This window comes from Chelonia mydas, chromosome 3, assembly GCF_015237465.2.
Source record: "Chelonia mydas isolate rCheMyd1 chromosome 3, rCheMyd1.pri.v2, whole genome shotgun sequence".
Lineage (NCBI taxonomy): Eukaryota > Metazoa > Chordata > Testudines > Cheloniidae > Chelonia > Chelonia mydas.
This window is the reverse complement of record NC_057851.1, coordinates 116,189,996-116,211,638: the sequence shown is the minus strand read 5'-3', so window position 1 is coordinate 116,211,638 and position 21,643 is coordinate 116,189,996. Positions and strand designations below refer to the sequence as shown.

The 21,643-nt window shown below is 42.3% G+C and overlaps 1 protein-coding gene across 8 annotated transcripts in view; it reads right to left on the bottom strand.

Annotated features, from left to right (window-relative positions):
* Positions 1 to 21,643, bottom strand: part of TULP4 (TUB like protein 4) — a 277,954-nt gene that overhangs the window by 44,857 nt on the left and 211,454 nt on the right. For all 8 annotated transcript variants that reach the window (XM_037895067.2, XM_043544271.1, XM_043544270.1 and 5 more), the window contains 3 exons: positions 15,616 to 15,796; positions 12,778 to 12,912; positions 3,114 to 3,280 (listed from right to left, as the gene is read on the bottom strand). In XM_037895067.2, coding sequence (XP_037750995.1) covers positions 3,114 to 3,280; positions 12,778 to 12,912; positions 15,616 to 15,796 — 483 coding nt within the window. The remainder of the gene's footprint in view (positions 1 to 3,113; positions 3,281 to 12,777; positions 12,913 to 15,615; positions 15,797 to 21,643) is intronic.

The following is a 21,643-nucleotide window of genomic DNA, read 5'->3' as shown; positions in this document are numbered from 1 at the left end:
TCAGCCTGTTGTTGAACTGCTCCTTGCTGCTGTCAAGGCTCCCTGTATAGGGTTTCATGAGCCACGGCATTAAAGGGTAAGCGGGGTCTCCAAGGATCACAATGGACATTTTGACTTCCTGTACAGTGATCTTCTGGTCTGGAAAAAAAGTCCCGGCTTGCAGCTTCCTGAACAGGCCAGTGTTCCGAAAGATGTGTGCATCATGCACCTTTCCAGGCCAGCCTGCATTAATGTCACTGAAACACCCACGGTGACCCACAAGCACCTGGAGAACCATAGAGAAATACCCCTTCCAATTAACGTACTCGGAGGCTAGGTGGGCTGGTGCCAGAATTGGAATATGTGTCCCATCTATCGCCCCTCCACAGTTAGGGAAACCCATTTGTGCAAAGCCAGCCACAATGTCATGCACGTTACCCAGAGTCATGGTTCTTCTGAGCAGGATGCAATTAATGGCCCTGCAAACTTGCATCAAGGTCGATTTTCCCACTCCAAACTGGTTAGCGACCGATCGGTAGCTGTCTGGAGTTGCCAGCTTCCAGACTGCAATAGCCACCTGCTTCTCCACCATCAGGGCAGCTCTCAATCTCGTGGCCTTGCGCCGCAGGGTGGGGTTGAGCTCATCACACAGTCCCATGAAAGTGGCTTTTCTCATCCAAAAATTCTGCAGCCACTGCTCATCATCCCAGACTTGGATGACGATGTGATCCTACCACTGGGTGCTTGCTTCCCAAGCCCAAAAGCAGCGTTCCACAGTGGTGAGCATGTCCGTGAATGCCACAAGCAATCTCGTGTCGTATGCGTTACTCGAGTCAATATCATCGTCCGAGTCCTCACTGTCAGTTTGGATCTTAAGGAGTAACTCGACTGCCAAACATGACGTGCTGGTGAGACTCATCAGCATATTCCTCAGCAGTTGGGGCTCCATTCCCGCAGACCGAATGGGAAGACAGAGCACGCTGTACAAAAAACGTTGAAAGATGGCGCCAAGTGTGGATGGAAGCACAGAGATTGCTGGGATGCGAACCAATGCATCACGGGGCGTTGGGACAGGACCCAGAATGCCCCGCACTCCCCACCGCCTTCCCACAAGCCACAGCGCCAGAATGGGAAGAGGTGCTCTGTGGGATAGCTGCCCATAATGCACCACTCCCAGTGCTGCTGCAAGTGTCGCAAATGTGGCCACACCAGTGCGCTTGTTCCTGTCAGTGTGGATAGACTGCAGCGCTTTCCCTACTGCGCTCTCCAAGTACTGGTTTAACTCAAAGCGCTCTACATCTGCAAGTGTAGCCATGCCCTAAAGGTGTGCATTTAAAGTGTTTTAGTTAAAGCGCATTAAACCCTTGTGTGGACACCTCATTAGGAATTAAAGTGTCCTTAATTTGCTTTATTCTATTTGGAAGCTAAACCAAATTAAGGCCACTTTAATTCTGAATGAGGTATCCATACTGGGGTTTAAAGCAGTCTAACTAATCCACTTTAAATTCACACCTTTAGGTAATTCAAATTAATTTTCCTAAGTGTCCCCATGTAGACGAGCCCTTATACTGGCATCACTGCATCCACCTGGGTGGTGGTGGGGGGTTGTATTGTTTTAACTATTCAGATATAGTTACAGTGGTTCAAACTGTATGTGTAGACAAGCCCTTCGAGAGCTAAATCAGCACTTAGATGCCTATATGCACATTTGGGTCCCTAATGTTTTGCACCCAAGCTTGGATGCGGAGCATATTATTATAAACAGACAAAACTACAGAAGAATTAAATCCAAACTAAAATGTAAGTAATTAATTACTGTATGCTACTCTTGAGAGATAAATAAATACAAATATGGAAATGCGGGAGTTAGTTTGCTATGATGTCCTTAACTCAGCCTTTTGTACCCACTTCATCTCATGGTATTGCAGAACAAACAAAGTAAACAACAAACAATAACAATAATAATAATGTATATCTACCAACATTCCATCACTTGAGGATTTCAGAGCATTTAAACATTAACTAAGCCTCACAACACCATGGAGAAGAATGAAAGAGTTGTTGTCCCTATTTTATAGACAGTGAACCAAGGCATAAGGTGAAATTCATTCCTGTTCAGAGAGCCAACATAAAACATGCACCACTTAAGTCTTATTTTGTGGACTTAAGTGGCATATAGGTCTTTTGCTGAAGTTCACCCAGAGAGATTAAGTGACTTGCCGAAGGTCATGTGGGAAGTCTGTGGTGAATCTGGGAACAGAAACAAGCCCTCCCAACTCAAAATCCTGTGTTTTACCCATAATACCATCCATGCCCATAAAGGTAATAAAAGATTCATACATCGTAGGATCTCCTGTTCTATCAGGTCGTCCTACCCTATACTAAGACAGAGTTGTCTGTATATGTAAGGAAATAATAGAAGGGGAGGACAGTCTTGTGGTTAAGGGGATTTAGACTCAGGAGATACGAGTTCAATTCCTGGTTCTGCCACAGATTTCCTTTGTGACTTTGGGTAAGGCACTTAGGCACAGATTGTTAAAGGTACTTAGGTGGCATTGTTGTGGTCAGCGTTGCAATGCCTAACTGATTTAGGAGCTTAAATCTCATTTTCAAAAGGGATTTAGGCACTTAAGAACCAAAATCCCATTAATTGTCACTGGGATTTTGGATCCTAAATGCATAAATCCCTTTTGAAAATCAGGTTTAAGCTCCTAAATCAGTTAGGCATTGCAACGCTGACCACAACAATGCCTAAATACCTTTAACAATCTGGGCCTAGTCTCGCTGCTCTTTAGTTCCTCATCTCTCATCCTTTTGTCTGTCTTGTCTAGACTGTAAAGTCTTTGGTGCAACTGTCACTCACTATATGTCTGTACAGTGCCTCACACAACGGGGTCCTGATCTCAGTTGGAGCCTCAAGGCCCTACCATAATACTCATAATAATAATTATTTATATGATGCATTCCTGCAATTCAGATTCAAGGAGCTCTATGAGATCAAAGACTTAGAACTCGTTAAACACATTCAGTTGAACACTTCAGTAATGTGTGCCTATATTATTGGGATAATGTAGGTGAAAAGTTACTAAAGCTCTGGCATTAATACCAGGGCTAACTTCAAAAACATCCCTTACCTGCACAGGAGTCTCCAGAGTGTAGATATGTTCCCCACGGACATTGTAGAACTTGACGAGTGCACTTTTCAGAATGGAACTGCTACCAAGGTCAGCTAGCTGACTTTGCTTTTCCATGCCTGCTACAGCCAGCAGGTCTCCCTGTGTACACCACTGCACCACTACATCTGAAATCACAAAGATAAGACACCTGTGGGGTAGGACACAACCAATAGGGGTAGCAAGTCCCATTATCAAAAGTTACTTAGGAGCCCAACTTTCACTGAAGGTCAAGAGGAATTAGATTCCAAGGTCATTTAGGTGCTGCAACACTCAATACCTAAACACCTTTAAAAACTCAGCTCGTAGAGGCCTAAGTCCCACTGACTTTCAATGACTCTTAGGCTAATATGTCACTTATGCACTTTTGAAATGTTATCTGCTCTATCTTTAATAAAATATAACAGGTGTGTAAAAACTATATTGCCTTCTTTAGCTTTGCAAAGAGTCTACAATGTATATCAGGGCCTACATTTTGGATGCAAGTATCAGCAAGGAGCAAAATAATGTATTATAGATGTTATACACAATATACACATCAATACACACACAGCTACTCTCTTTTGATCAATAGGGATCCCTCTCCTACAGACATCTGCCCAGATGCATCCGATGAAGTGAGCTGTAGCTCACCAAAGCTCATGCTCAAATAAATTGGTTAGTCTCTAAGGTGCCACAAGTACTCCTTTTCTTTTTGCGAATACAGACTAACACGGCTGTTACTCTGAAACCTATCTTTTATTGGACCAAGTTCTGCTGGAGAGAGAGACAAGCTTTTGAGCTTACACAGAGCTCTTCTTCAGGTCTGAGAAATGTACTCAGAGCGTCACAGCTAAATACAAGGTTAAACAGATTGTTTCAAGGGGTCATTCAGAGTGAAGCGGCCCATTAATACCTCTCCAGTAATGGGGGGAGGAAGGAGAACCTATGGGTGGTGGTTAGTAGGTTACAGATTATTGTAATAAACCATAAATCCAGTGTCTCTATTCAGTCATTAGTGTCTAGCAAAGTTATGAATTTAAACTCCCAGGCTCATCTTTTGAAGGTGTTGTGCAGGTTTCCTATGAAGATGAGGACAGAGATCAGATATGGAGTGATCGCTTTGTGACAAGTGTTCACCCACAGGAGATAGGGTGTTTTTGTCTTTTACTATTTTTCTGTGAAAATTCATTTGAGAACGCAGTGATAGTCTCATGTCACACACATGGTTGTCACTGGGGTATTTAGTGCACTGGATGAGGTATACCACATGTGACAGGCATGTGTAGGACCCATCAATCTTGAAAAGTGTGTTGTGGAGGGTATTGATTATCGTAGCAGAAGAAATACGTTTACAGATTTTGCATCTGCTGTTCTGGCAGGGTCTGGTGAGTTGATGTGTGCTGGTCTGTGGGGAGCCTGCTTCTAATGATGAGCTTGGAGAGGTCCTTCAAACAACTCCCCAACATGTGCTGTACCTCATCCAGTGCACCAAATGCCCCAACAACAACGTGGGTGAAACCAGACAATCACTGCACTCTCAAATGAACTCTCACAGAACAATAATAAAAGACAAAAACACTGTATCACCTATGGGTGAACAATTTTCACAAAGCGATCACTCTATATCTGACCTCTCAGTCGTCATCCTCAAAGGAAACCTACAAAACACCTTCAAAAGATGAGTCTGGGAATTTAAATTAATAACTCTGCTAGACATTAAAAATCGTGGACTGAACAGTGACACTAGATTTATGGCTTATAACAACTATCTATAACTCACTAACCCCCTACCTCTGGTTTTCCCCTCCCCCCTCCCAACGAATGGAGAAGTATTAATAGGCCACTGTTCCATGAATGATTCCTTGAACTATGTTAACTACTTATGCAAAACAATCTGTTCCACCTTCTCTCTCTCACCAACAGAAACTGATCCAATAAAAGATATTACTTCGCCCACTTTGTTTCTCTAAGAACTTTTGAAGACATTTATGGGCAAGAAGTGGTCTTCAAATGAAGACGCAGAAGAGAAATGAGAGTTGGCAGAAAGGATCTCAGAATTGTTTTAAGTTGTCAACTTGTCATTTTCAGGGACTTCTATGTGCAATTTTAATATGGTTTTGTATTACTGCAACTGTTGCCTTTCTGATGATATTTCTCACTGGGATTATGCTTCTGAACATAACAGAGACAGGATATTTGTTTCTCAAGTGGATTTTTTCATAGACTAGCACGCATGATGTTCCTCTAAATTCTCTCCCTTAAAGTGTTTCTACAGTGGGATTTAATTTCTCTTCCTAGGATACTATGACAGACATATTAGAAATCAATGAGACAGACAGACCAAACCCATTTCTAATAACCTTCCTAATTCTGTTTACCCAAGAGAACAGAACAACCTCTTTTGGGCAAAAGTCTGAGGGGATGTGCTGTGCCATACTTGAACTCTCAACCTAGTAGGAAGAGGGGGATTATGGTGGATTTAAGACACCTTTGTGCCCTTTTGATCCTGGCCTGCTCCAGAAGCTGGAGCGGTCCCCGGCATAATTTAGACAGCTTTGAAGTTTAAGACGTGGCAGCCTTTCTGGAATCTGCACAATGCTATGTGCTGCAGCCCTACCCCCAATATGTCCCTCTTCTCCCCATAGCCACCCCACCACACACACTATATGCCCCTAAGCCAGGGCTTGTGGGGGGGTTCTTGAATAACAGCCTCACAGTTATCTTTCTCAGTTCCTGCACCAGGGGAATCTTCCCTGGCAGCAACTGGGGCTTTTTTACAACCCATTTATGTTGCTCCACCTCTTTTACCTGGTGCAAAAAGGCCAAAGTAGAGGTGGGGATCTCATTTCTAATACTTTTTGGCCTCTTCTTGTTCTCATTTCAAGAAAGAGAACAAGGACATTAGTGTGGCTTATGTAGCTTTCTGGGTTTAGAACATCTGTCCTTCAAATAATTACAGTTACAGTTTATATCATTATTATTTAGTTTGTGGTCTCACACAGAATGGGGCTGGCATTTCTCAAATGCAGAAGACACAGTCCCTGACCCAAGGAGCTTAAAGTTTAAACAGAGACTGATGGGAGGTGTATGTGAGGGGGGAAGAAGTGGAAGGATCAGAAGCAGAGTGATCCTGATAAAGACTGGTATGTGTCTTGTTAGTTCAGCTTTCCTGGTGATGATAAAAGCCACCAGAACTGGCCTACCACATGAGGGAGAGTAAGCTGCCTCCCATGAAGAGGTGTAGTAGCAGATACGAGTTAAATGCCCTGGAGCTCTGGGACAATGTTACTCCACACAAACTCTTATTCTGGCCTGTGCCCTCAGGGACAATTGAACCCTGAAAGAAAAGCAACTCACTGTAACAGAGAGTTGGATTCAGTGTAGGCAGAGACACAGCTTGCATCTAGGGCATAAACTAAAAGGTAAAATGTAAGGATTAAAGGGAGACTGTTGAATAACGCAGGACCTATATTTACAGGTCTATTACAAGACTGGGTGAGTGAGGTTCTGCGGCCTGCAATGGGCAGGAGGTCAGACTAGATGATCCCTTCTGGCCTTAAAGTCTATGAATCTATATTTAACTTGCCTCAGGTCTGTTAGAATTTCCATGCATCTTTGGTGGATGGAAAGAGGAATTTGAGTTTGGGAAAAGCAAATTTTCTTCCAACAGCGAAAGCAGTTTTTTTCTGAATGCAACATAATATGAATGTTCCTGGCAAAGCGACAGCATGTTTTACACCTAAAGCAAAGCTGGTATAACAGCAAAAGGATGTTGATGTTGCTTTGGGTGCGATATCCTCACAGAAGCCTATTTGGAAAATACATATAGTAGCCTTCAGCAGTATATACAGACGGAGGAGCCTGCTGCAGAGTCCACAGAGCAATATTTGCATATTTCAAACACAGACCCATAGACGAGAGTTCACATGCAATATTGAAGACTATCCAGTTAATATGAGGCACTTCTAGTAGTGCCCTCTGTAGCTAGAGAGCACAGAGAAACTCCGTGAGTTGTTCTCAAGTTCTCCCACATCCTTAGCACGGGATGATAACCACCAAAAGTTACACAGATGCATGACCACTCTTTTCACAAGAGGAAAAAACATAGAAAATACGAATCAACTTACAGCAGCAACCCCTGAAATACCTACAGGTATACAGCAGATCATGGGTAGGCTCAAGCCACAAAATGGTGACATAACCTCTCTCTCTCTACCTCCCCCATTGCCTCTCAATAGTCTGATCCTACAAGGTGCTAAGCATCCTCCATTCCAACTGAAATCAATCACACAGTCAGGCTCACAACCTTTAAAGATGCTGATACTATAGCTTGTGCCCTAGCATTCAGCCCGGGGGAATTGGGGGGGTTACATGATCATACATACTTCAGCAGGTCTGATATTCCATCTAGTAAAGGGTAGTGGGAGAAGAGACAGACAGACAGACATAGGCCCAGATCCTGGGTCATGGCAGCACTGTGCTCAGCACAGCTCTGGAAATGGAATGGGATATGACTTGTGCCTCTTGTTCCTTGACTGAATGCTGGGCCAGTCCCCTGGTGGACATTTCAACAGAAAGCAGCTCTAAACTGTCCCAGCTCCCTATGGCACCAAGGAGCCATTCTGGCAGCTGGGGATTCCCAGGTCATAGGGGTTCCTCCCACCATGACACCATTTCCCTGACTGAACCCGTTGGGCTGGAGAGGGCATGAGGATAGGCTTCATAGGAGCCTCCATGTCACCCAAGGATTCCCTATACAAGGTGATATTCCCAAAGCTAACCAAGCTGGTTTTAGGGCAGCTTTGCACCAACTGTGCCAAACTACCAGAGTGTGGCTAAGGATCTGCCCCCCAATAGCAGTAGTTTAATTCTACGCAAAAACCTATGCAATGTTAGGGCTGAAATAGCTAATGTTCAAAAGACAGGAAATTCCAAAATTTAGGGTCCCTACACTACACCAGCATTAATTCATGTTCTTTTTTATTATACACAGGAATAACAAACCAACAATAGAATACTAAAGGTTATATTTTAAAAGAAAACCGGGCTAGAAGATACAACCAGAATGCAAGGTGGCTGAGTTAATCTTGGAGGACCAATTTCAACTACTGCAACTTCCTGACTTAGAAGTTTTTGATAATTCAAGATTTATGCTGAGATGCCACTAGTTTTTTTATATGTATTTTTCCAGACTTTTAAAGACATAATATTGGTGGAAATAAAAGAAAAAATGAAACCTGAGGATGTCTGTCTTGTTGATGTCACCAAAGCTTCCTTGATCAGAAGCCTATGCCAAAGATTTCCTGGACTTATGGCGGTTTTCTCTGCAGAGCTTCCAGGCTTTACTAGAGGGGCTTCCAGGATCCTTGTATCTGGATTTACTATGATAAAAGTCACCCTACATGGGGAGCTCCTGTCATACCCCAATGGCCCCATCCCTCAGGGGGTCCCCTGGGAGAGGCAGATCAGCATTGTATATTGCTAATGCTATTGCAAGCTTCGCAAGGCATTTTGGGAAGGGACAAAGGTGTGAGTGTGGAGTGCAAGATTCCTTTGCAGGCTGCGAGAGGCCAAAGGGGGAGGGAAGAAGAGAGCAGAGAATGGGTTAACTCAATACTTCAGCTAGCTCAGTCAGAAGATAAAGACGCTGGCCCCATTCCAAGGTCACGGAGCCCGACGATAAGTCTGCAGCTCTATTCATATCTTAGCCAACCCCAGCCAGCCATAAGAAAAGGAGAACTAAGCTGAGCAGGACTGCAGAGATTGCAAAAACGAATGAGATGGCGAAGGCCAGCAGAAAGGGGGGAAAACAAAGTTTTGCATCCCTGGAGCTGATGTGTTTTGGGAAAGCTGAGGAGGCCACAGAGACCTGGTTTGGACTGGTACAAAGAGCACAGGGAACAGAGGTCGCTGAATGAAATGCCCCCAAAAGAACCCAGGACTTAAAAACCCTTCTGAGAGCCGAGGCAAATCGGAAATCAACAGCGGACCCTGGACGATCTGTGTGCACAGGACAGAACTCCCGTCCACCCCTCCCCCTCTTCTTCTTATGTTACACCCAGGCCTGGCCAGCCTCGGGTAGTGCGTGTGTGAGTATGAAAGTGGGTTAGGGCTTGGGGCACTAACGCTTTCTTCCTTCCTCTGTGTGACGTGGGGAACCCCTCCCCCCCCAGCACTCTCTGCTGTTACTTTATTATTTTACTAATAAAGCTTTAAAACTTAGACCCTTGGTGTGCTCCTTCATTCCCCCCCCCCCCCCCCCAAAAAAAAAACAAAACACAATCCTGCAGCCTCAGCCTGATCACCTGACGCTTCAGGCAGATTGGTAACTAGAATCTGTCACGCTCCTAAAAGATCATTGTTAATAGTGGTGACCTAAAGCTAGCTATTCTTTATGTAATCTGAATCTTGAATACTCAGCTCTGGCTCAGTGGGACTTGAAATATCAAACCACGTTTAAAGAAAATCATTTGAATCTGGAAAAATATCATGATGTTAAACAATTCGCAAATCCTTAAGAAAATGCACTTCATGTTGCATTCAGGCTTGAATTTATTCTCAGATCTAGAAAACTGGCAAATCCTTAAGAAATGCACTTCATGTTGCATTCAGGCTTGAATTTATTCTCAGATCTAGAAAACTAGCAAATCCTTAAGAAATGCACTTCACTTTGCATTCAGGCTTGAATTTATTCTCAGAAATAATATTCTCAGAAATTCTAGAAAATCAGAAATGTTTGAGTTAACCATGTGCAAAATGTCTGATTGAAACATTGGGAAAGTGCATAATTTAAAAAAATCCTAATAAAAAGTCCCCCAGATTTGCTCAAGTGACTTCACTTTCCCCCAGCAAACTCAGTCCCTAACCCCCTCATCCATGGTCTGATCTCAAGCACTGACCAGTACATATAGTATAACTAGAACTATAACTGTACATGGTGTACGTTACACATATGCATAGAAAATGGTAAAGGGTGAAATGACCATAGTGCATTTTGTGTAAATATTTTTTTACGTAAATTTCTAAAATATAGGTGTTAAGGATGAAGTTGTAGTTTTTGTTTGTGTGGATACTGTAAATATCAGGAGATCAATAAACTCATTTCTTCAATTCTTTTTAGTTCTGACTGAAAATGCACTTTTGCCCATCTATGATTATAACAACATGCAGCTCTTATATATTGCTTCTCAACTATAGAGCTCTAAGTGCTTTACAAAAGAAGATCAGTATCATTACCCCCATTTTACAGATGGGGAAACTGAGGCACAGAGAGCTGAAGTGGCTTGTCCAAGGTCACCCAACAGCAGAGCCAGGAACAGAGCCCAAATCTCCAGACTCCTACTGCAATGCACTATCTTCGAGGCCAGATTCTGCCTCTCTTACCCATCCTGAGAAGTATCTTAGGACCCAGTTCAGCAAAGCAGTTTTGCATTTGTTTAAGTCCCACTGAAATCAATGGGACTTAGTCACACACTTAATTTTAAGGATGTGCTTAAGTACTTTGTTGAATTGGGGCCTGGGAAGCTGGCCCCAGTAAATGAAGTGGTTCCAGCTCCCCGGTGCCAGAGCAGACTAGTTCAGTCAGGAAGGGCAGGTAAGGGTTGCCAGGTTCAGTCAGAGGAGACTCAATGAGGGAGAGAATCCTTGTGAGAGTCAGTCAGGAGAGGTGGGAGATTGGAAGATGTCTCTGGGGAAAGCTGAAGAGGGAGAAATTGGCTAGGAGACTGTATGTTTGGGACCTGGGGGGGAGGCTGAAGGCAGGAGAGCATTAAGATGCGTTTGCTGGATGGTGTCCCCAAGCCAGAGTGCTAGAGCCGGAGGGCTGAAGGCAGGAGAAGCAGGGAATAGAGTTGCCTGCTGGCTCTAAGCCAGAGGGCTGAAGACAAGGGCCGGAGAGGGCTGAAGGCTGGGCAGCAAAAGAGAAGCTTACCAGCTGACATCTCCAGAGCTGGACCGAGAGGAACTGAGAGGGCCAGGGGAGTGAGGGATGCTCCCCTGGCAAGGATGCTCCCAGCAGAGAAGCTGTGAGGGTTTCTGCTGGGAAGAGCAGGGTGGCACTCCAGCTGGAAGGGATAAGAACTTAAAAACGGCCATACTGGGTCAGACCAATGGTCCATCTAGCCCTGTCTTCAGACAGTGGCCAATGCCAGGTGCTTCAGAGGGAATGAACAGAACAGGTAATCATCAAGTGATCCATCCCCTGTTGCCCATTCCCAGCTTCTGGCAAACAGAGAGGCTAGGGATACTTTAGATCATGGTTTTGCATCCCTGCTCATCCTGGCTAATAACCATTCATGGACCTATCCCCCATGAACTTAGGCAGTTCTTTTTTGAACCCTGTTATAGTCTTGGTCTTCACAACATCCTCTGGCAAAGAGCTCCACATGTTGACTGTGCATTGAGTGAAGTGCTTCCTTTTGTTTTAAACCTGCTGCCTATTAATGTCATTTGGTGACCCCTAGTTCTTGTGTTATGAGAAGGAGTAAATAACACTTCCTTATTTACTTCCTCCACACTAGTCATGACTTTATAGACTCTATCATATCCCCCCTTAGCTGTCTCTTTTCCAAGCTGAAAGACCCAGTCTTATTAATCTCCCCTCTTATGGAAACTGTTCCATGCCCCAAATCATTTGTTGCCCTTTTTTGAACCTTTTCCAATTCCAATATGTCCTTTTTGAGATGGGGCGACCAGATCTGCACGCAGTATTCATGGTGTGGGTGTACCATGGATTTATATAGAGGCAATCTGATATTTTCTTACTATTATCTGTCCCTTTCCTAATGATTCCCAGCTGTCCTAGCATAAGGACTGGAGAGGGCTGCACCGGAGAAGAGGGGCACAGTGAGGGACACTACGGCTGTATGTAACACTGTTCAGACTATGCTGGGGAAATCCAGACTATAGTAATAGGACTTTTGTTATGATTAATGTGCATGGGATATCTGTAATCAAATTGACCCCACAAGGCCTATTTATCTGCAGAAAGACTCCGTGGACAATTTCCGGGAAGTTTGAAAGGGGAATCTGTAGCAGGCACATGCCTACCAAAACACAGAAAGACACCACTCCCAGTTGGGACGGCAGCCTGATGACAGTGTCTTACTCTGCAAGAAGGTGTGCATGCGCACATAGACAGACAGACTTAGTAAATATTTAGCTGTCTACAGTATTATAACTAATCACTGGAGTTTTCCTTTTCTCAAAATGACTTGCATCTTAATATTTCTACCTAATACTCAATAACTCTACCAGCTATAACTTACATTTGGCTGATACAAGAATGACTGATCCTATAATGAATTTAGGATACAAAGAAAACTAAGTTACCTGGGCATTCATAAACAACCACGTATAGGCAGGACCATTATGGCATTAGCCTGGAGGAAAGCAAACTGTTTAAATAGGTTTTAATATCCGAAATGCCTCCTAAAAATATAAAATCAGCTACCAGCTTATTTCAAAAGCAAGAAGTCTAATAGCTGTGCTTTGCTATTGTATCAATAGGTGTCACTGCTGACAATGAGAATCACTGTAGCAGGTACCAGGCAAGACACTAAACACAACCATATAGACAATAAATAAATAAAACCATCAGAAGAAAAACTGTGTATGTGAGGGGAGGGATGTCTCTCTTTTGTACCTCTCAACCCTGAGCGGATGACAGTAGGAGACAAGTCATCATAGTTGTTCATTAAACTAATGTCTCCTGACGTGAAGCTGACAGTGAGTAGTGGTTTGGTGTTCTGCACCGGGACTGGATATGCAGCTGGACCATCTGAAAAAACAAGATTGTTGAGTAAGCGAAAAAGGAGCTATCAAATGCGATTAAACCCAGGTAAAAGCACATTTCAGTCCAGCCTACTGTCACAATGACCAGTTCTGAGACTTGAATTCTGCCTGGTTATTTTTTCCCCATGGACGTGAGCAAAGGCAAAATACACTTGGCTAGTTAGCCTGCCTCTCTGACACTATGAAACCAACCTCTGACCTGTACCCTCCCCATCCGAAGGACAGTACCTCTAGAGTGTGATCGCAAGAAACTGAAAGCAAATTTTCCACTCCTCTACGGTATTCTAGTATTCCTTGCCTGAAACTCTGTTGTTATTCCATTTTAGGCCTATGTCTCTCTCTCTCTCTCTCTCTCTCCACAGCCACTGACGGGAGGGTGGAGTCATTCATTTCAGCTGGCGTTTGAAAGTACTGGGTAATCAGTGTCACCAAGAAGTGACAAAGACTAGGCACCAGACACTTTTACCACAGCACACCTATAAAGCACTATACATATAATACTGCATTATACCATTATAATCATACTTACAATTATATGCTTGCTACATTTTATCACATTGGGGGATTCTGCTGAAGACACCAGGAACATCGTAAGTGCATCTGAGTATAGCAACTAACCCCTTACAGATTTCAGTGCTTTACATGTTAAGCGCTAACTAGTGTATCCTCTGACCAGAGTCCAAATATATCTTGATGCCTACATGCAAGGGGGTATGAGCAAACGGTGCTTTGGTGACCATTTCTTAAAATGACCTTGCCTCCATAAGCTTATTTTTCAGTGTTCATGTGAAACTTCCTTTGTATTTAATATTTAATGACCAATAGCACCATCTGTATCATTCATTATTTAATTCTCTTCTTTGACTGATTCTGACAGAAGACATTGCAGTCCCTAGATAAGACAGTTATCAGGACCCAAGCACAGTGCATTTTGAGTAATCAAATATGACACAGTTGGCAAAGAATGGCAGTGCTTCCAGAACTCACAAGAGGGGTGATCAGAAAAGTACCTGGAGGAAAGAAATTGTCCTATAGTTGGTACATTTCCAAATAACTACATAAATTGGCATTGTTTTTTAGATGAGTAAAAATCCATCACACGTCAAGTCCCTCCCACACATCTATGTGAGTCAAAGGCTTGTCACCTTTGAGAAGTTTCTGATGCACCTGTAAAGCTTTAAAAAGAACACATCATATTAGAATAATCATTAGAAGCAGGCCTGTAATGAGAGTCCACCCACTCCTGATTGACTCAGCACCAGTAAGCATGTTTCCTGCTCTATGAAGGATCATTTTGAGTTGCTAGTTCTCTCCCATCCTTCATCCAAATCCACCACCCCAAAATTGGACCCTTGGTATTGCAAAATGGCAACAAAATACAACTAACTTTTTCCTTGCCATTCATCTAAAGCTTCCTTGGAAATCTGAAGTGACAGGAATCCTTTTCATCCTGTTCTTTTATAAAGGCAAGGTTCCACCACTACTGGAGAGGGGCTGAGGTGGTGATTCATATCCATATGAAAGCCTGAGCTAAACCCAGGTTCAACGGTGCTGAACTCTCGCTAGCTGATCTCACAAGATTTCTGCCACTCTAAGTTACCCCTAAACTGGTTACAGAAAACATGCCCCTTTTGGAGTGGATCTGAAGTAGATCTGAACTGCCAGGGCATGTTTGGAACCAACAGATCAGATCTGAGGTGCTGGTTCAGACTCATCTTTAGTCAATATGTACTTTAATTTTCCACTGTCCCATCAACATTTATATCATTCTTTAAATTAGTTGGACTTGATATACTGGAATAACAATTTTGTCCCCAGCACTAGCCAAGAGGAGTATCAGTTTAGTATCTGAACTGTCCTTTTACTGGGAGACTATATCCTGCCCTTGCAGGAGAATGGACACAACCATCTATTAGGTCTTTGCCATTTCTAACTTCTATGATGGTTTAAAAACCAATTGGTGCACCTAATCATGCAATACTATACCATGGTAGGGAGGAAGGGACTTCATCCTGACCGCAACTGGCAATTAATGTATGCTTGGAAGCATGAGGACTGATAAGCCTGATTACCCTTTTCCTAGCTAGTGTAACCGCAGGGCTATTTTCACATCTAATCCTTTTATGAAAAGTGCTAAGCTCAGTACTAGCAGGGAGGGACTTTATACTGAGAAGCATGATCACTGGTTAACAGGATTTCTTGGAAATAAAACTCACACTATTTATAGATATGTTTAACAGTACTGGAAATATTATTGCCATGGGTGACCCTTTATATGGATCTATATTATAATGCACTAGTTTCTCTGACTACCTGTCCCCTGACAATATGCATGAGGACAACTGGCTTATACTGCTAAAATGTGTCAGACATGCTCAGTAATGATACTACTTTGCTCTTATGCCATGTTTTTCACTCACAGATCTCAAAGCACTTTATGAAGGTATCATTATCTCTACTTTACCAATGGGGACAGAGAGGGGAGTGACTTGCAGTGGGTCAGTGGCAGAGGTGGGAATAGAATGCAGGTCTTTCACTCCCTATTCAGTGTTCTATCCGCTGCCCCTTGTGGATGAAATCTTGGAAGATGTATGTTCCAATACTACTATAAAGCATGACTGCTCCATGGCACTGCTGTTAGATAAGTGTTAGCAAACATTAAACAAAAAAAAGCTGAAGGCAACATCACCTTGCGGTGGGGAGTAGTCATCAGAATCTGTGTCACTTTCACTGCTGTCTTCCACCAGGAAGCTGGGGTAGTTCCAAGACATACTGAGGATGCCATCTGACTCGTGAAGGAGAACATGTGCCAGCATTCGGCCATGGCAGTCCATGACGATAACCTGACCATCAGCAGTGCCAAACAGTACCTGAAAACAACAGAATGGGACACTTAGGAGAGAGACAGTTCCATCAAATGTAACTGATTTAAGACTTCTTAGAATACATCTTGTCAATTAACTAGGTGCATTGAAAATTAATCCAAAGCAAAGTAGTGAGGTGTTCCACGGGTCAGTCTCTAAACTGGTACTACAACCCAGAAAAAACATGTTCAAAGAATGTTGTTAAGATTGCAAAGTCAAGCACTCAAATTAGGAAATGCAAGAAATAAGGCTGCCTGTGCAACCTTAATTTACCCCCTTCTGCTTATGCATTAGGATATTGCTCCTGTTGACCTCAATGAGAGTGGGACTGAAGAGAGAACTTTCTACCCACCTGATTGAAGTGGGGTGGACTGGATTTTCAGGTGAGGCCTAGGAGGGGATTCTGCTGGGAGGCAGAACTTTAGAGGGACTGGAAATCAACCAGCTGGCCTCATTAGTTTAATAGTTTATTCGATTGTCTATTTATCCTTAAATAAACTTGATTGTGTTCCTCACTTACCCAGACTCTGAGTGTACTTGGAAGAAGGGAAGACAATTAAATTACCTTTAAGGATGACCACGGGGTTTAAAGTTTAAGTTCCTAAAACCTGAGTAAGTTTTCAGGTGAGGACTCAGGACAAACAATTTGTTTATTTTAAATAAAAAGAAAAGAGTACTTGTGGCACCTTAGAGACTAACCAACTTATTTGAGCATAAGCTTTTGTGAGCTACAGCTCACTTCATTGGATGCATACTGTGGAAAATACAGAAGAGGTTTGTTTTTATACACACAAATCATGAAAAAATGGGTGTTTATCACTACAAAAGGTTTTCTCTCCCCCCACCCCACTCTCCTGCTGGTAATAGCTTATGTAAAGTGACCACTCTCCTTACAATGTGTATGATAATCAAGGTGGGCCATTTCCAGCACAAATCCAGGTTTTCTCCCCCCGCCCCCCCCACACACAAACCCACTCTCCTGTTGGTAATAGCTTATCTAAAGTGATCACACAGGAGAGTGGGTTTGTGTGTGTGTGTGGTGATCACTTTAGATAAGCTATTACCAACAGGAGAGTGGGTTTGTGGGGGGGGGGACCTGGATTAGTGCTGGAAATGGCCCACCTTGATTATCATACACATTGTAAGGAGAGTGATCACTTTACATAAGCTATTACCAGCAGGAGAGTGGGGTGGGGGGAGAGAAAACCTTTTGTAGTGATAAACACCCATTTTTTCATGATTTGTGTGTATAAAAACAAACATCTTCTGTATTTTCCACAGTATGCATCCGACAGCATATGCTCAAATAAATTGGTTAGTCTCTAAGGTGCCACAAGTACTCCTTTTCTTTTTGCGAATACAGACTAACACGGCTGTTACTCTGAAACCTTTATTTTAAATGGAACCCCTACACATTATTTGAACCTTGCCCTTATTGCTGTTAATGGCATGTGAGAGAAAGATTACAAGAGTGTTTACAATACCTCTAGAGTTTATATAATCCAGAACACCAAGAGGCGGCGAAAGGAGATTGTGTCAGCTGTTACAATATTAAAGGGATAGATGACTAAGTGAGGTTTTAGCAGAGATTTCAAATGGATTATGAGAAACACAAAGGTGGATAGAGGAGGATGAGTTATTCAATTGATGAGCGACAGTTTGGGAGAAAGTGGGAGAATGTCCTCCGACAACCGTGACAAAAGACAATACAATCAATCAACTGGAACTAGATCATTATAGCCCAGGAGGAAGGCAATATGTTACACCTTCAGGAAAAGATAGAGGAGAGCTTCCACCCAATATATCAAACACAAAATGGATGATGCGAGGATTTTTCTTGTTTAAAATAGTATTTAACGAAGATGCAGTAAGTCCACAGAAACTGGAACTTATAGTTCTCTCTCCCTTAAGCATGTCCTGTGCCTTTATGCTTTGAACAAGTTAAGGTCTCTGTGTTTAGAGAATTTTAGAAGACTGGCAACCAACAATAAATAAGTTATAATAATGAATCCATGAAATGACAAATGCATTATTCAAGGCAGCTGCTGCTACCACATAGTTCTAACCGAGACACATATATTTTAGGCAAATTTAACTGAACAACTTGAAATCTAGTGAGTTTCCAAAAAGGAATTAAAAGTAGTTTCATGTACTACATCTGCCCCTTAGTGCACTACCTAATTTTGTGGTTTTACCCTTACATTTTTCATTATTTCAAGTGTATTTCTCTAACCTGTTGCTGTGTGAAGCACTCATACAAATAAAAAGGGAAAATGACGGACTACACAGGGGAAACAGTGAAAATGTACAAATTAAACAAGCTGGGGAGAGGGGAAATACAGATTTTATTTTCTCATCTGCTACAGTGATCCTAGGTTTTACTGGTACAAATAGTACTTTAAAAAGTTTCAGACAGAAATGTAATTGTAAAGTTCTTTCCAAGCAGATGAGAGGAGGACACATTCCATATTTCCCATCAAGTGCTGATCAACAGCTACAGAAGGCTGAAAGTGAGAGGAGGTAATGCAAATGGGGGAGGAGCTTGGGGAAGCTTTTCATGGCTGGAAGTTTAAAAAAAATAAAATTAAACAATGCAAGCCAAATCCTGCTCTCATTTACACTGGTACAAACCTGGAGTAACTCCACAGGGGAACTTCAATGAAGGCCTTATTGAAGGCAATGGCGTTATTCCACATTTGCACTGCTATAAGTCAAAGCAGAATTTGGTCATTAACTATAATCACTTTGTGATACAAATGCTTGTGTGCTAAACTCTGATTAATGTATATGCTAAGTAATGGTTTGGTTACCAGCCTGCCAATATCATCTTTAAGTATGAGGCTGGAAACGCTCTCCCTTTGCTCAGCCAAACCTTGCCTCTTATTTGTCACCATTTGTACTCGTCTCCCACTCTCATCTTCTTGTCTCCTTTCAGGCTGCCCTGAGATTTGAACTGTTGCCTCCCCGCCCAATCTTCCTGTGCACAAAACACCTCCTACTTCTCCTTCCAATACCTCCTCTAACTGTTCATCTTCCGCAAAGCCTTCCACAGATAATCACCACCTTCACGTCATGCCGCGACAACACAGACTGTTTTTTTGACCGATCTACTTTGAATTTGACCTGATTGTAAAACTGACTGAATTTGATCTGTTACAGGGAATGTTCCTTCATACTTGTTTGCAAAGTACCAAGCACAGTGGGTGTTTAGCAATAATGTTGTCAAAATGAGATTTTCGGCAGCTGAACTACTGTAGCAGTAAGGAAAGCGTTTGATACTGTTCCACATGGCAAATTATAGTTAAATTGGAGAAGGTGAGGATTAATACAAAAATCGGAAGGTGGGTAAGGAACTGGTTAAAGAGGAGATTACAATGGGTCATGCTGAAATGACAACTGTCAGGCTGGAGGGACATTACTAGTGGAGTTTCTCAAGGCTTGATCCTGGGACAAATTTTATTTGACATTTTCATTAACGACCTTGGGACAAAAAGTGGGAATGTGTTAATAAAATCTGCAGATGACACAAAGATGGGAGGTATTGCCAATATGGCGATGGACCGGACTATCACACAAGAACATGTAGATGACCTTAAAAACTGGAGTAATACAAATGGGATGACATTTAATCGTGCAAAGTACAAGGTCATGCGCTTAAGGACTAACAACAGTATTTATTATAAGTTGGGGACTTATCAGTTGAAAGTGACAGACGAGAAGAAAGACCTGAGTGTATTGGTCAATCATAGGATGACTGTGAGCTGCCAATGTGATGCAGCCATGAAAAAGGCTAATGCAATTTTAGGATGCATCAGGGGAGAGATTTCCAGTAGAGATATACAAGTGTTATAACCACTGTACAAGGCACTGGTGAGACCTCATCTGGAATACCTCATCATGTGAAATTCTGGTCTCCCATATTTAAGAAAGATGAATTCAAACTGGAACAGGTGCAGAGAAGGGTACGAGGATGACCGGAAGAATAGAGAACCTGATTTATGAGAGGAGACTTAAAGACCCTGGCTTGTTTAGCTTGGCAAAACTAAGACTGAGGGGAGATATGATTACCCTCTATAAAAACAGAAAGGAGGGAGAGGAATTATTTAAGTTAAGAGCCAAGGTTGCTACAAGAACAAATGGATATAAACTGGTCACCAACAAATTTAGGACTGAAAATTAGACAAACGTTTCTAACCATCAGAGGAACAAAGTTGTAGAACAGCCTTTCAAGGGGAGTAGTGAAAGCAAAAACTTAACTTGTTTCAAGGCTGAACTTGATAAGTTTATGGAGGGGATGGTATGACAAGACTGCCTACAACGGCATATGGACCATCCACATCTGCTTTTAGCTAATATCTCCTAAGACCAGAGATATCTGTGTTATGAGACAGAGAGAACAGAATTTCCTTTTCTACACCTCTAAACCATTCTTTATTTTTATATCAATCATGTCCCCTCCTACTTATCTCCTTCTAAGGTAAACAATCTCCCATCCCTGCACCATTCAGACTGATTTCCCTCGTACAGACCATTCATTTTATAAAGGCTATCATATCCACTCTATTCATCTCATTTCTAAGATGAACAATTCCAATCTTTTCAATATCTCTTTATATGAGAGTTTTTCCAGGTCTCTGGTTATTTTCATTGCTCTTCTCTGAACCTGCTCTAGTTTCATAATAGCCTTTTTGAGTCTTGGCGAACAGTACTGTACACAGTATTCGAGATGCGGCTGCACCACTGATTGATATAGAGGCATCATAATATTTTCCATATTCTCCATCCCATTGCTTATATATCCTAACATCTTGTTTGCTATTTAGATCACAGCTGCACATGAGCAGAGGTCTTCACTGAGTTGTCTACAGTATAACCCAGGACCATTTCTTGAATTGAAACAGCTAATTTGGAACCTTGTAAGGTGTGTATGGTAGTTTAAATTTTCCCCTCCAACGTGTATTACTTTGCATTTATTGACAATGGCTTTCCTTTGCCATTGTGTTGCCCGTCATCTAGCTTGTTTAGGTCTCTCTGTAGTTCCTCACAATTCTCTCTGGTCCTAACATAAATAACTTTGTGTCATCTGCAAATTTTGCTACCTCACTGCTCACCCTCCTTTCCAGATAATTAATAAAAATATGAAACAACACAGGACCTAGTGCAGAACCCTGGGCTATCCCATTGTTAACTCTTTGCCTTTATGAAAATTAACCATTTACTCTTACTCTTTGTTTTCTGCATCCTAGCCAATTTTTGATCCATGAGAATAATTTGCTTTTAACCCCATGACTACTTACCTTTTTTAGTAGCCTGTAGAGCAGTGGTTCCCAAACTGGGATTCGCGAAATGTTACAGGGGGTTCTCGGGAAAAAATGCCCTAATGGCAGACAGAGCTGTCCCTAAGGACCCCGGGCAGCACGAGGCCAGCAGCCTGGAGCCCCTGGACTTCCAAGAACTAAGCAGACCAAAGCAAGCATATCTATCCTACTGAGGAAATTTAAACATCAAGACTCCTTATAAGAAATGGAAAGGGAGGGGGATAGTTTTTGCTGTTTTGAAAATTAAATAGACAGCTAGTATAGTTTTTAAAATTATTATGAAAAACAAGTTTAAGCTTTGTTGTAACGTGCGTTGTTTGCCTGGACTGCTCAAGACCTGAATGCTTGTGTAGTAGGAACTCTTTGAGTTGACTTCTTAAATATCTTCATGCTGTTTCACATCTGATACTCCTTGATGAAACATAGGAGCCTTGTCTTACAACAGGCTTATTCAAAGTGATACAAGCTACAAAAGTGAGATCTTGGAAGAGTGTTGCCATTTTCATAATGTAATAAAAATACTGTAATGTTAAAT